Source organism: Seriola dumerili, unplaced genomic scaffold (genome assembly GCF_002260705.1).
Source record: "Seriola dumerili isolate Sdu_G_001 unplaced genomic scaffold, Sdu_1.0 BDQW01000044.1, whole genome shotgun sequence".
NCBI classification, from domain to species: domain Eukaryota; kingdom Metazoa; phylum Chordata; class Actinopteri; order Carangiformes; family Carangidae; genus Seriola; species Seriola dumerili.
The window spans coordinates 7,738,758-7,754,361 of record NW_019174299.1 but is presented as its reverse complement, the minus strand read 5'-3'; the positions used below and the strand labels follow the sequence as shown (position 1 = coordinate 7,754,361).

Sequence of the window (15,604 nt, the reverse complement as noted above, 5' to 3'; positions counted from 1 at the left end):
TCTGGTGCATATTGAAGCCAACACATGTTAGAAATTAACAAGCCTGTGTGTGAGTGTTAGATTTGTATTTGTGTGTGTGTGTGTGTGTGTGTGTGTGTGCGTGCATGCCTGTGTCTATACACATACATGTTGGAGCGTGTCTGATTGTCTGCAGCCACTTATGTAACTGCAGTGAAGTCAGAAGAAGGAACTGTCACTATAATGTGGATTTAACTTCTGCATTTCCTTTGAAGTTGAGGCTTATTTGCATGTGCAGACATGCAGACTGGACATCTACCTTTGTCAGCCACATTGATTTGCCTTTGGCTTGCGATTTCAGGAGCTCTGGTAAGAGCAGTGGACAACATGGAGGGAAATGATGCAGCGTCAGAGGTGAGAGATGCATGGCATGTACATTATTAGCACAATGTGTATAATCCACTGTCTGTCTACTGTCCTTCACCAGGAAGCTACACCATTTATCAGATCCTGATACCCTGATACTGCATATATCTGTATTTGTCTGTATGATACTGTATACTGACAAAAACAAACAAACAAAAAAACAAAGATTATTGGCTATAGCCTACACTTTTATTGATTGTCATGAAAACCAGTATGAACTATTGTGGTATTTATTGCTCCTGTTGTGGAAAAGTGCATTTGCAGGTATATTCAGTCATGTGAAAAAGCTCACACCGTACAATGTGTATTATATTCTAGCACATTTCAAATTTAAATTCATATTAAGCTCTAAGGTAAAATGTACCATTTCTTTCATAGTTTTCCCAAAAAAAAGAGTTTAAATTTAAAATCCAAAATAAAAGCTCACCATGTTCATTTCCTTTTCAGTCTGAATCAGTTGATTTCTTCCCCACAGAAACCCATCCGTCAGTCCCACGCTCTGTGTGCTGGTGAGCAGGAGTATGTTGACAGGAGGAAGAGAGTAGTTCTGGAGTCAATCAACAGCCTGGAAATCAACTGTACTGCAGTAAGACAGAACCGGCTCACACTGAGAGAGATCATCTCTGTCTGTTTTTTTTGTTTCTTGTATTTTTCTTTGGGAATGTGTCATATTTGCACAAATGTTCTTCACATGTTTGACTTTCATAACTCATATTTACTGTTTGTCCTCCATGACTTGTATGATCATTGTTTCTAAGTCTTACAGTAACTTGTGCAGGCTTTAGACAAAGACTCCTATGCACCTCTTCACACCAAATATTCTCTGTACTGCTGAAGCTATGGTTAAGTGACAGATACTGTGGTCGGTTACATAATATTATTATGTCACAATCACAAGATATTTAAGCGTGTTATGTCATACCCCAAAGCAAAAAAAAAAAAAAAAAAAAAAAAAAAAATAGTTGAGCCCCTTTTAACTCCCCTCCTCAATCCTTTCAACCTCTCACAGGCCTTCACTACACCTTCACGTCTAAACACGTCTTTATTTAGGAATCTGCAGTTTGAGAACATGGTAAAAACTAAATTAACAGAGGTGCTATAAAAGACAGAAATAATGCAGGACCAACAGTGTATTTTGATGGAAGCTAAGGACATGGTAGCCTGCTCGGCCTGGTTAGTAACGCAGCCTTGCATTTAGAAATAACACTGTATAAATAGATGTGGCCCGATGTGCTATGACTTTAGTTTACGGGACAGTTTTCTTCTAATGAGCAACAAATGATCGGTAAGAAAGTGAAGCGATAAAGGCCAAATAACATATGCCTGATAAAATATGAAATTACATTCCTCTAATTACAGCTGTCTGTAGAATAGCGTCAAACTGTAGCATATTTTGGATCTGATATTACATTGTATTTTATTTCTCATTAGACTATGATCTTGTAAAATGGTGTCTAATAGTATATTAATGAATTAGAGTATAATTTGGTGTAATAGTGTCTAAGTATCATTTATTTTGAATATAACATGTAATTATAGGAGGTTTCTAATTGCAGCGTAATTTATGTGTAGCCTCTAAAAACGGTGCATAAAGAACATATTATTTATAGTTTTGTCAAATTTGATACAAGCTGCAGCTTGTTTCATCTTTAATAAGGTTGGAGTACAATAACACGTTTGAAACAGAACAGGTAATACAGCTTCAAACCTATGAGGTTTGTGAGTTACATAAAAAGCAGCCTCTTCTGATCAGACAACTGGAACTAGTTTTGGCCCAAAATGAACTAACTAATCTTTTCTACTGGTATTTTTGTAACTTTGATATGTAATGCATATTCTTCTAGCTTACTGTTTCCTGAAATTAGCTTAGCAGCTCTCCATCATCTCTCCAACCAGGACTCAGTTCCCCACATTGCTCTGCTGGCATCAGGCGGGGGTCAGAGGGCGGCCGTGGGACTGGTGGGTTCCCTCTATCAGATGGAAAAGGATGGTCTGCTGGACACTCTGCTCTACCTGGGAGGAGTTTCTGGATCAACATGGTAACAATGATCACTCTTTCACATGTGTGTGAATGAATGAGAGCTGAACAGATGGAGGCCTGATGGATGATGAGCAGCTACCAGTGACGTGCCCTTACCAAAGGCCCTGGACCTTTCAGCTTTGAATGCGATTTGAGATGCTGCAGGAGCATCTGGAAAAAAAGACTAATGATCGGATTAAACTATATGATATCTGTATTTAATTATGAGGTTTATTCTCTTTCACTGTGAGGAAATACTCAAGTAACGAAGAGTAGGACGTGCAGTACTGTTTTTATAAAAGATCTACAGCTGTGCTAGCAGCTCTTTGAGGCTAAATGCTAACATCAGGCAGCTAACATGCTCACAGTGACAGCAGCGAGACTGACGTCACCTCTGGGCTAGCTTCTGGTATTTAATGCAGTCTCTCACTCAAAATTACTTGCATTGGTTTTTCCAGAAATGAAATGTGCTCCTGAGGTTTAGAGTTCAAAAATGATAGGTAACTACACACAGGAACAGAAGTCGTACAGTAAGAGCAGCACAAAGGGAAACACAGAGACGTTAGCAGACAATCTGACCACTGAATGGGGAAACATGGCTATAATAAGAGAAGATGAGGGAACGGAGAAACAGAAGTGTAGATGGATGGGGAAGTTCCAGTGATTGAAAAATGGAAAACAGTTGAGCAGGTGGAAGTGGGTTGGAAAGGGGAGTATGACAGGTCCGGAGAAAGGAACAAGAAAGTCCAGACACCCTCACCGCTGTTATTCTAGCAATGTCTAAACCAAACCAGCATGAGCCCAAATCTCAGCTCCATACGCTCCCCACCTCTTTGCCCTTTTTTATCATTAGCTGGGAGTCAGGCGCTGCCGAAATGGCGACGGTGGATCTGAACTTCAAAACTGGTCTTCAGAAACCGGCGGGTGAGGTCATGGAAAAAAAGAAAAAATACTCAAAAAAGAAATACTCAACAAACAATAATAGTACATTTTTTACCTATTTCACCTCACAACATGACGTCTGTGTTCCAGTGCTGTTATTTGTGTTACTACAAGTGTAAATTGTTTTTTTTTCAACAAGGTTTTATAACTTCCAACAGAGAACTTGAAAATCCCACATTTTCTTTGGGTTTCTATAATATTTACCATGTTCACCATCTTAGTTCAGTGTGTTAGCAAGCTAACTAGTGCTAAACACAAAGTAATAATAATAAACTTTATTTATACAGCACTTTTCATACAAGAGATGTAGCTCAAAGTGCTTATGCAATAAAAAAATGCAAATACTACAATGAAATAGGGGCGAATAGGAGGAAAATGAAATGAGAAAATAGAAAGACAGTAGATGATAAAATATGTAAATAAAAATAAAAACAGAAACTAGCAAGAATAAAATATGAGAGAATTAATTCAAAGCCGAATTAAATAAATAGATAATGGCTAAACAGAAATTTTGACCCAGTGATACAGTAGATGAAAAGTTTAGGGATCACCAAAGTCATTGCCTACATGTTGTAGATGTGTAGATATTTCTCTGGAGAAGTGAACACTTTGACCTGCTAGTGGCGCTAAATGAAATGCCAGGGGATGACAAATGTCACGAGGGTTCATCCTTATAGGATCATGAATATCTGTACAAACTTTCATGGCAATCCATTTAATATTTGTCCTAATATTTCAGTCTGGAACAAAGTGATGGACATACTGAGCAGTCAACCAACCGACATTGTTGTCACCACAGCCACGCTCCAATGTGGTGAAAATAATTGCAAACTTGGCTTCTATGGCCCACAGAGGAGGGTCGTCCAATCTCTCTGAGCGTGGGTCACACCACTGCAGGGACCAGTAACATGTCATGGCCTGGTTGTTGAGAATCACTGCTAAAGAGGACAGCCAGATGTAATTTACTGGAATTGAGATGGATGTTGGTGAATCAGTCAATACATGTTGGGTTTGTTATTTACTCTCCAGTGAGAATGTTTCTCAGTGTTTGTGAAAATACTCAATTATCCCTGTTTTAGCCACGGGTTATAAATTAGAACTGATACAACTGGATTGTTAGATTAACATTTGGTTGGAACAACTTTAAACACAATTTCTACTACAGACATTACTAAAAAAAAAAAAAAAACTCATCATACTTTAATTTGACCCTTGTCTGTCTTCCTCTGATAGGTCCATGTCCTCCCTGTACAGTGACCCGCAGTGGTGCACTAACATGGACACAGCAGTGTCTAAGCTGTCAGGTCCAGGGGTCGGGCTGGAGCAGGCGCTGGCCTGGTTGGATGAGAGGGCAAAAGAGGAACTGTTCTCTCTCACCGATATCTGGGGGGTGTTAACCTCTGCTGGGATCATGAAACAGGTACTAGGGAAAACACACACAAACTTTTACTCCAAACACACCCAAAGATTTTATCGGCAGTCCTTCAGAGAAATATCTTGTTTTTCATCAGATGGACTTGCGGCGTCTTTCAGATGAGGCCAGCAGGAATGCCACCAACCCTTACCCCATCTACAGCGCCATTGAGAAGCAGTGCTTTTCAAATGGGCCCATAGAAGGTATGCATTTGCACATGTCACATTAGGACTAACTGAGTCACTGATTTGAATTACTGTGTAGAATAAACCTCTCTCTCGTAGGGAAATGGTTTGAGGTGAGCCCTCATGAGGCTGGATTCACAGAGATTGGTCTCTTTGTTAAAACGTCTCTCCTGGGAAGCAAATTCCAGCGTGGAGAGCTGCTGGAGGAGAAGCCGGAGATGGACATGGTCAAACTACAAGGTTGGTGTTTACAGGTTAAAGCAGCATGATGTGAAAAACCAAGGCAGAAAATCTAAAGCTGAGCAACAGCTTTTATTTGAAGTATAAAAATCAGCTACATGTTAAAGCGACAGGAATTCTTTTTTTTTTCTTTAGGCAATAGGCAACTCTTTTCTAACACATTAGCCATAATAGGTTTATAAGGTGACACTGTGTTAATATTGTATTTTGAGCTTATTATAGTGCACCCAAAACTCAATGAATCTAATAATTATAATTAAAATTGAAAAAAGGTGCTTTAACAAAATGAGATAAAAATTGGTAAAATCACTTTCTTTATTATTTGTTTGTATAATCTGATTTATTTTGTGGCTGTTTACACTTTAATGAAAGGGTTTATTCAAATGTATGAAAGACCAAAATAAATCTCAAGATCAAAATGCTTCTGAAATCAAAACTAATGAACCTAACAAGATGAATTTTACAAACTTCAAATTAAATTAGGTATTTCTCTCTAACATTAAATATTCATGACTAAAAAAACAATAATCAAAGTTTAAAACTGAAAAACTCAGCTAATCAGCTTCATCCGGACTTGTTTGATCAGATTTGATTGACAGTGACCAAACAACCAACTAATTGTCGTTTTGCATTTTGATACAAGTGTTGTTAAATACATTATTTTCGAGTAGTCTATGAGTTAATGTAGGATGCCATCACCCATGGTATGAAGCTGACTGACAGAATGAGTTTTTAGAATCTTTAAAGGTGCATTTCTGCCATTGCATATCACACAATAATGCATTGATAGGACTGTTGGTCATGCGTGTGTGTTTGTGTGTGTGTGTGTGTGTGTGTTGAAATTGTGCAGGGGTTCTAGGCTGTGCGTTGGCTCATGAGGACATAATCAGAGAGTTCATCCCTCCCTGGCTGAATGGTAATCACAATGATATCTACGTAATCATCATACATACTAAATGTATAATATAGTATGTTTATCATATATTACACACTTACTCTGTGTGTGTGTGTGTATGTGTGTGTGTGTGTGTGTGTGTGTGTGTGTGTGTGTGTGTGTGTGTGTGTGTTTGCTTCAGTGCCGGGGCATATAGACAGTGCTTCTCAAGAGTACCTGCGTGTATACAACAACCTTGATAAACTGGTGGTCCTGACCAAAAGCACCATTCAGGATCCTGCTGCTCTGTCTGACCTGGATAAGCTGCAGAATATACTAAGAGGTAGTGATGATGATGATGATCCTAATGAGGATTTACTATCAGCTTGACATCGTATTAGTTTTACTGATTAAATCCGACTGTTTTGGTAGCTCTAAGCTAATTCGTGAAACTGCATCTACTGATAGCCAGACAGGAATGCCATCAGTGTTTCAATTTTCTTCCCAATTCAAATATTTTCTTGGATTGTGATGAAATAATGACACAGAAAATGTCTGATTGAAAAAGCCACAGTGCCCATTAGATTCTTATCTTTTCCAGACAAGGTAAATCATAATGAGTCTGCGCTGCTGGAGTCAAAGAGTGCGGAGGAAAGAAAAAGTCTTTTTCAGCAGTGGAGTCTGGAGCTGATGGTGGCAGTGCAGACCTGGAGCCAAAGTATGGAGGATGGAGTCTTCAAAACATATGGTCAGTGTAGAGTATGGCAGAAAACTGCTCAATACTATTGACAACAGACACATTTTATTTAAATGAGATGGAAACAAATTTCTCTGTTTCTTTTCCCCCCAGTCTCTCTGCTCACTAAACACATCATTCCCCTGATTATGAAATGGGAGTGGGGAACAACCAGAAACTTCCTCTACCAATACCAAGGTGAGAAGACACACCTCTTCAGCAACAATAAAAACATTATCTGTGTCTGTAAAACTACTATAATCAATATTTTTGTATGAAAGGAATATTTTGAGATTTTAGATAATACGCTTGTGTGTTCTTGGAGAAAGTTAAAGGTCCCATATTTTGCATTTCTCTTGTGTTTTATTTGAAGTGTTGATCCATAAGAAGATATATTTGTGGTTTTAAGAACCAAAAACAGTTAGCTGATCAGGAGAACCTCTCTTCTGAGAGGCCCTTCAAGGTTGGATTGTGAGTCCAGGTGGGCGGGGGCTTGGGGCATGGCTGTTACAGACGGCTCGTTTTAAAGATCCCATATAGTATGAATGTAGATGTGTTGTTTGATTATAAAGCAGGTCTAGGTTCAATATAATACTGTGAAAGTATCAAAGCCTCAGTCCACAGAGAAATGCACACAGCCTGTATTCAGACACTGAGCCTTAAAACCAGCTGTCAGGACTTCTGGAACTTGGTGATGTCACAACAAAGCAGTCACTGCCCTCAGCCACAATCAAAGCCCCGCCCACCTGGACCCACCATCCAACCTTGCAGGATTTAGTATCTCTGAGTATTTACCTGAAATCTGCTATATTTTTATTGGATCACTCAGAAAACATTCTGCTGTAAAACTACACTGAGAAGGTTTTTGGTTCTTAAACCACAAATATATCTTCTTATGGATCAACACTTCAAATAAAACACAGGAGGAGAGTGTCTGAATACACCTTGCATTTCTCTGTGGACTAAGGCTTTGATAATTTCACAGTATTAATATAGAACCTAGACCTGCTTTATAATCAAACAACACATGGACATCTACCTTTAGACTATATGGACCTTTAGGATTTGAATCAATTAAGTAAACAAGACCTTGTTAATCACAGGGATGAACTCACAGATAATCATTAACTCTGCAGTTCACCTCAGCTCTGCTGAACATTTCAGCGTCTGCCTCTTCTTTGTTTTGCTTTTCCAGCCTGCAGTTTTACTGCTTGAGTTCAGTCACACAGCTGTCATCAGCATGGTTTCCAGCAGCAGCTGGCAGCTGTTTTCAGTGGAAAAACACACTCCACACTGCTAGCACAGCCCCAAAGAGCAGACAGACAAAGTCACCGACTAGCTGGTGAACAGAGTCAAGCATTTAGCAACTAAAGAGCCAAATATTTCCCTCAAGAGTTAGCAGACGCCAAAACAGAGTGAAAGAGAATAAATATTGAATTTACACTGATGAGGTGGCCTGAAACACTACTCAGAGTAAATGCTAATATTGCTCTGTGTCTGCTGGATGTGTAAATAACTGCTCACTTGAGAGACCCTTAGAGAGTACTTTTTCTTTCTTCCTTGATGACCCCTCAAGTTAGTTAGGAGATATTAAATGATGGAAAAATTAATTCTTGAATCGAAATATTTCTGTTGTCAGATTTCCCCATTCCTCCCTGCCTTCGCTGTCAAGAGAGATTCCACCTGGTGGATGCCGGGATGCTGATCAATGTGGCCTACCCCCCATTTCTGGGAGACAAGAGAGACATCGATCTCATCATTGCACCAGAGTACAGCGCTGGAAACATGTTTGAGGCACTGTGAAGAGTGTCCGTGTTGTGTTGTGTGTGTGTGTGTGTGTGTGTGTGTTTGTGTGTGTCTGTGTGTGTGTCTGTGTTGTGTTGTGTTGTGTGTGTGTGTGTGTGTGTGTGAACTTAAGCCAGGGGCAGCATTGTAAACCATGCAGCTAACATTAACATTATTAGCTACTGTAACTGTAGCTGATACAATCTGTCATTTCAATTGGCAAGAAATGAGAACTGACCTTGAGCTTCACCTTGTCCTGTACCTGCATGTACAGTATTGAAACTGAAATGTTAAATGATGTAGGATATTTCACCTCATGTATAATCAAAAACATACAGGTTAGATAAACAACATTAAAAATACAACCTCAGTGCAACAAAAGTCACAAGACCCATGACCACAGAAACAAAAGTTAGTTTATCTGTGATCTCTGCAACAAATTTGATTACACCTTTGTCCAAGTAAGACTGCATGAACAAGATTATAGAATAAAAACTGAACATAAACTGAAACACTTTATATACATTTATAGGGTTTATCTTGCACAACTATCATCTTTATCATGTTAAATAAGACATTTATTATTATTTTATGAATCAGGATTAAGTGATTCAAAACAAACAAGCTGTTAACCATTTACTTTCTGAAAAATGCTGTTGAGGATCTGAACTTAAATCTGTTTTGTGGCAGCCCGTAGTTGGACTGGGAGAGAAATTCAGCCCTGGACTCTGCTGGGTCCACCAGACTATTGTATTATAATTTTTTTTTCAGATAATCTGAACAACTGAGTTTTTCTTATGGACTGAAAGTTGAAACATGCATTGTCAAACTGTCAAAGACAGATTTGAAAAATGAACTGTTCTAGTTACAGAGTTTTAGTTACAGTAGCTCTCTGCCTAGTAGAGAGCCATGTCTGTCAAACTCTAGCTTATAACACAACCTTTCTGTCATAAATTTATTGCCTATTAAATCACTTAGGATATTTTTGCAGACTTGAAAAGGCCCCTGAGATGCCACAGGAGATTTTATACAGCTGTTTTCAACTGTTTTTCAAGCTGTTTTAACTATGAAAATGAAGATGATATTTATGTGTAAAGTTCCCCTCTGAAGAACCAGATAACAAGACAGAAAAAGCAAAGCAGACTTTGCTGTTGTCACATATTGGAAACCCAAACATTGTTCTCACAAATGCTTCATTACTGACCTACAAATACTCAATAAATAATTTATTATAACTTAAGATGAAGTGATATCTGTGGCTGTACCTGTGACTTATGAAGTGAAGGATGACTGACTGTTCACCATCTGCTCTCTTCAGACTCTGACTCTCGCCAGAGACTACGCAGCGGAGGTGAACAAGCCTTTCCCAGAGATAGATGACAAAATCCTGGAGGAGAGAGACTGGCCGAAAGACTGCTACGTATTCGAGGGAAATGAAAAGGCGCCCACCATCATTTACATGCCGCTCTTCAACAGACAGAACTGCAAAGGTCTGTTACACACACTGAGACAAAACTGCTCAGTAAACACAACCTTAACCTTCAATGGACAGAGACAAAAAGGAATCATGGATTTTTTGCATCCATGTTAGCCAACCAGGAAACCTGTTTTATAGTTTTTTTTTTGCTAATAGTTTAGATTATGCAGCAAAAAGGTTTTTAAAGCCACAGTGTAGGTTATCCACAGTTAGCTGGGAAACTGTGATTGATGCTTTCTGATTTGCTGTTTTGTGTTTTTATGTGCGGACACATTTTCTTTCCTCTCTAAAATGAAGCATAGTTTAGCACATGTACTGTATAGGGACTTTGCAGGGCAGTGTTATTCATGATTCCCTGTACAGGTACTACTGCTGTATACTGTGACATATATCGTACTATATTTGTGCTGCATTTGAAGCGGACCTCTATCTGTTTCCTTTGAACAACACCTGTTACTTTTTGTACATTTGAAACCATTTCTCTGAGTGGAAGCCAAGCTTTGTGTGATTTATCTTGGCTTAACTAATGAAATTCCCATCAGCCTCAGCTCTCCTTTGTCTTCAGTGCTAATTAGCACATGTTAGCATGGTGACACGCAAAGCAACAATGATAAACATGTAAAACATTATACCTGCTAAAGGTCAGCATATTAACATTGTCTTTGTGAGCATGTCTCCATGTAGACGTTAACATTTACCTTTTTAAGTACGGCTGTGCCTAGCAGGGCCTTTAATGAAGCTGTAGACTCATGGTCTTGTTTTAATATTGAAACGGTATGGATCTGATTTGGAACCAGTACATTGATATAGACAGTAATATATTAAAGACTGTGGATCTGCCTTAAACAGCCATAACCTGTTTGGTGGCTGTAATTCACAACTTCAGCTTGTTTTAAGTGTCAGACTGGTTTTTACTCAGGTTTTCAAAAATTATACATGTACCTATAATCTCTTTCCCTTATATGCTAGGACATGTACTGGTCCTGCAGCCTGCATATTAAAGAGTGTATTGTGAACTGCAGCACAGACTTTTGGTACATGTTCACTCAAGATGCAAACTTATTTCTGGCTGCACCATGGTCTGGATTTGGATGTGTGCTAGATTTTGTGTTTCAGTACCTGGCAGCACTGAAGGGGGACACATTCAGGGGCCTGAAACCATCCTAGAAGGAACATATACAGTGGTCTTACCTTTAAATTTCATACATGCATCTGATTTGCAGAACTAAATCCAAAGTCGGCTCAACTCTATGACTGATGGATATGAATTTAGGTCCTTCTAAGCACTGGTTGTGCTACTTGCGACTAGCTAGCCCAGTTCTGCTTTATACTTTTAGCAAGGAGTCGTGGAGAAGGAAAAGGAGAGTCACATGTGTTCACTGTTTTCTATAGATGCAGAGGAGTTCAACGCAAAGATGGAGGAGTTCTCCACCTTCCAGCGTCCCTTCAGCCAGGAGAAGATTATGTTTGTGTTGGAGACGGTGAAAGCTAACATGAAGAACAACAAGGAAACTCTGCTGAGGGCGATCAACAATGCCGTTGTCCGCCGACAGAACAAGAGGTAGGGAAGGGCCTGAGTGGCAGGAAGTCTTCCGTGAGACCATGAGAGAGAATCAGAGATCGTCTTTTTCAGCATCTAATTTGTGAGCTCAGTGTGTCTGAGGAAATAATGAGCCTCATTCCAAGAACATTCCTATCCTAAAAGTCTCTTACTGTTTCTGTGAGGCTGGTTTGTTCATTTTAAGTTTAACATAGAAGTTCCCCTGCTACCTTGAAAATGTGAGTAAACTGAACACAAGTTAAATAGTTAGTTGAACATCGTTTTTTGAGTTTTGTTAACAGAACTTGAGAAAACAAGTTCAATAAACTTATTATAATAATATGATAATTTGAGCTATTTGCATGAGGTAGTTTAGTGTATAATCTGCAGTAGATTCTGATTGGTGCCCTCTCAGCTTGAAGAAGTAGACCTAAAAAAGCCAACATCAGTTTAAGTGTACGGTTTTTTGTTTTTGAATATTTGCACTGTTTTCTGAGTTTTTTCTTATATATTTGTGATATTAAAGGGATAGTGCAGATTATTTGACGGGTTGTGTGAGGTAGTCATACATAGTCAGTGTGTTAACTGTATTAGATTCAGATCAGTGCGCTGCCAGTTAGGAGAGGCAGCAGGAAACACCGACACACTAGCAGAGCGATGTGCTGCTGTGCACGGGGCCAGCAGAAAAACGTGTCTTAGACACTTTTAAAAGACGCCCACCGAAACAATCCAATATCCGAATAATTGTAGCTTCATGTAGAATATTTCAGCACGTTATCTTCCCGTCAAAACAGCACTTTCCTTGGTACTACATTTTCACAACCGGTGAACTGCCGTATTCCTACGCAGAAGCACACAGTGTACTGTATTACGCCACAGCTGCAGGTCAGCTGAGTGAATCAGAAAGTGGAGTAGTACAATGTGCTCCCTCCATAGGTGTGCTTGGTCTCAGCCCCTCCTCCCGCTCACCAAGTTTTGTTTCTTTACCTATCATGGCCCTAATATGCCGTTGTAATTTATCCCCCTGTGAAGAAAGGCAATCTATCTGTTCATGACTTGTATGACATATCTGGACAACTCGTGGATTTAGCTCAGAACTAACTAGAAAATTGTGAGCATGATTAAACGTCTCACTTGTACGAACTACTTCAGAATGAATCTTTCCATACGACTGCTTCTTGCATGAGGCCCAGTGTGTGTGAAAGGAGATGGATGGATAAAAAAGGACTCAATAAAAGGAGTTTATATAATATCTGTGTGTCACTGTGTGTCTGAGACAGACAAAGAGATGTGGATGGCTGATGAATAAATAACTGACTTATCAGAAATCTATCATGTCCTTTTCTATTTTCTTCTCTTCCAGGAAGCCTGAGCTGAGCCGCGGCTCTGATTCTAATCCTTCTGGTTTGGTGTGAACTGAACTCTGTGGTTTAATTCATACTGATTATAAATCAGACACTGGCTTCCCTTTACATAGAGACCCTGCGCCAGGACACAGAGAAAGCACAGCAGTACATAATCATGTAATGCATGCATGTCTAAGATATTTGTCTTTTGACTCACACTATCAATATATATCAATTACATGTAACAGTATGTGTCTTCTCTTAGGTTTACTGTGCTGCACATACACAATATGTACATCTGGACACCCAGTAGACAGTGATACAGTGGTTGCGACCATGGTTTGGGGAAGTCCCTTTCCTGTTATAACAAGACAAAAGTGCCTTACACTAAGCCGGCTCCATAAAGAAAAGTTTTGTGGAAGAACTCAACCCCATCCAACACCTTTGGGATTAAATGGACATTAACCGATTGTGGATCAGGCCTTATCACGACAGGTGATCTGTAGTCTGTAGTTCATGACTATTTAAGTCCCACTCCACTCAAAAATGTTTTTTGCTTTTTCTTCATTCACTGCCCAACTGCTCAAAAAGTGTAACCCCCATTTCCAGCATATCCTCTAACAAAGTCAACTACAATTAAGTCCACTGTGGTCCTTAATTCAGGCCTCATTCAGACAGAAAGAAGCCCTGCTGCAAACAGCACAGCGTTTGTGGGGGTGTACCTTTTCATATGTGAGACAATGAAATACAATCTGGGAAGTTCAGTTGGATTTTATTAGGCATCAAAACACTGCACAGTGGTTTGTAATTCTCACAGAGAGGATTTCGGGAAGGATGAAAAGTAATCATGGTAGAAAAAGGTTTTATCCTTCATTTCATGTCGAGGCAAACAGCAGAGATTCATATTACAAAACTATATCCACAAGGAATAAGTGCAGGATAATGTCACATTGTGTTGCAGCTAAAGCTGAACCAGATGAAAATTTTTCGCTGCATTACACAGTTGTTTTGGACAATCCCTACAGCATCAGTGCACATCCCCCATTTATTAAATGGATGAGAAGGGTTCAAATTTTCCACACAGAGTAAATGTAGGTGTCAATGTGGCCTTAACTTATCCTCCTCCTTAAACCAGCTGTTTACTGTTAGCTAACACTAGCTACCACTAATTAGCTTAGGTGTCAACACTAACCAGGAATTCAGCTAATACATGTTTGAACAGCCTCCTGCCGCACAATCCATCTCAAAGTCAGTCACAAATTAAATTAAATATAGAGTCAAAAGCATCCCAGCAGCTGGATGGCGCACAGGAAACTGTTTTAATGTGAAAGGCTGTCTGTCATGGCTGCCATCAGCTTGTGTCAGTTCAAATAATCACTGCGTATGGTTACGCCCCCAAAGCTGTGATTGGAAAGTTGATTATTTTTCATTTGATGATACATCTCCCTCTTGCACCTCAGCAGGAAAACAAATGACAGTGCTTTGCAGCTAGTATTGGCAGCAGGTCTATGCTGCCCTCTGCTGGATGCACTTCTTAATGTTATTTTAATGTGTCATGGAAAATTTATATTACAATGAAAGACAATTCATCCAGGCTGAATAATGTGTCATATCATTTAACATAAGTTTTGAATTTAATTTTGACACGGTAGGTACATACGTAAACATACAAATAACAACATCTATTGTGTTTTACTTTATTTCTGTGTTTGACTTGTTTTTATTTTGGCATTTAAACTCTTCCATACATATGTCTTTACAAGGAATTTTAATTAAATTTTTCATCCTTAGAATTAAGCCTCAATGTCTTATTTCTCCATATGCAGGTTTGAAATGCTGTTTCAAAGCCAGTCAGGTTATAAACTCTGGCTCTAAAAATACATTCATCAGTCTAGAGAAATCACATTGTAGAATAAAGTCCCTAAATTCCCAGAAAAATACAGAAGACATGATCTCAGTGTGTTGAGGTATGGTCCTGCTCATACATACAGCATAGGTATATCCCATATCCTAACTGTTTGTATGTCATTATGTCACATTTCATCCTCCACACATACTAACTATAGCCTACAGTATGCTCAGCCTGACTGGCCAGTCACGTTACACCGCTTCTGAAAGCAGTAATTCAAACCTAACGCTAGAGGTCGCACAACATCCACACGAGGGAGTACCAACGTTTGTCAATACAGCGGTGCATTCATCAAAGCCATCCGCACATCTGTACACATCACTCTGCTTCCAAAGCTGGTCGCTGTGCCACTGTCGTTGTAATTTATGTAAAATAAAATGACTCATCAGTGCTGGATCATTTCTTTTAGTTCAGACAATCAGATTATCACTGACGCTGAGTTGGCTTTTGAGATTGGAATAAAAGCTTTGAAATGTCTGATTGTAATGTTTTATATAAGCTCTCACTAGTAGCTTATGGTCTGTATTAAAGTTTTTCCCTGCCATGCCAAACCAATTTGATTGTAGGCTATTCCTTAGTAGAAGTCTGACTTTAATGTAATTTGTGGTTTCCCATTGATAAATGAACTTTTTCTGTGTGCTTCACGGAGAGAACACTCTGCCATCATACAGTATCATTAACATGTAGCCTCTGTCTGTCCGTCAGTCTGTGCGCTCCTGGTGCGCTTTGCGTTGCCAGTAAAGTTGCCTGAT

The 15,604-nt window shown here is 39.3% G+C and overlaps 1 protein-coding gene across 1 annotated transcript; it reads left to right on the top strand.

The window, feature by feature from the left end:
• Positions 1 to 258: 258 nt before the first annotated feature.
• On the top strand, positions 259 to 11,634 carry pla2g4c (phospholipase A2 group IVC). Its single transcript, XM_022739723.1, is given in 13 exon segments — positions 259 to 372; positions 860 to 970; positions 2,281 to 2,423; positions 4,580 to 4,766; positions 4,858 to 4,963; positions 5,045 to 5,185; positions 6,036 to 6,101; positions 6,262 to 6,402; positions 6,661 to 6,807; positions 6,910 to 6,993; positions 8,435 to 8,589; positions 9,899 to 10,070; positions 11,450 to 11,634. Coding segments are annotated over 13 exon segments (1,752 nt in total).
• The last annotated feature ends 3,970 nt before the right edge of the window (positions 11,635 to 15,604 follow it).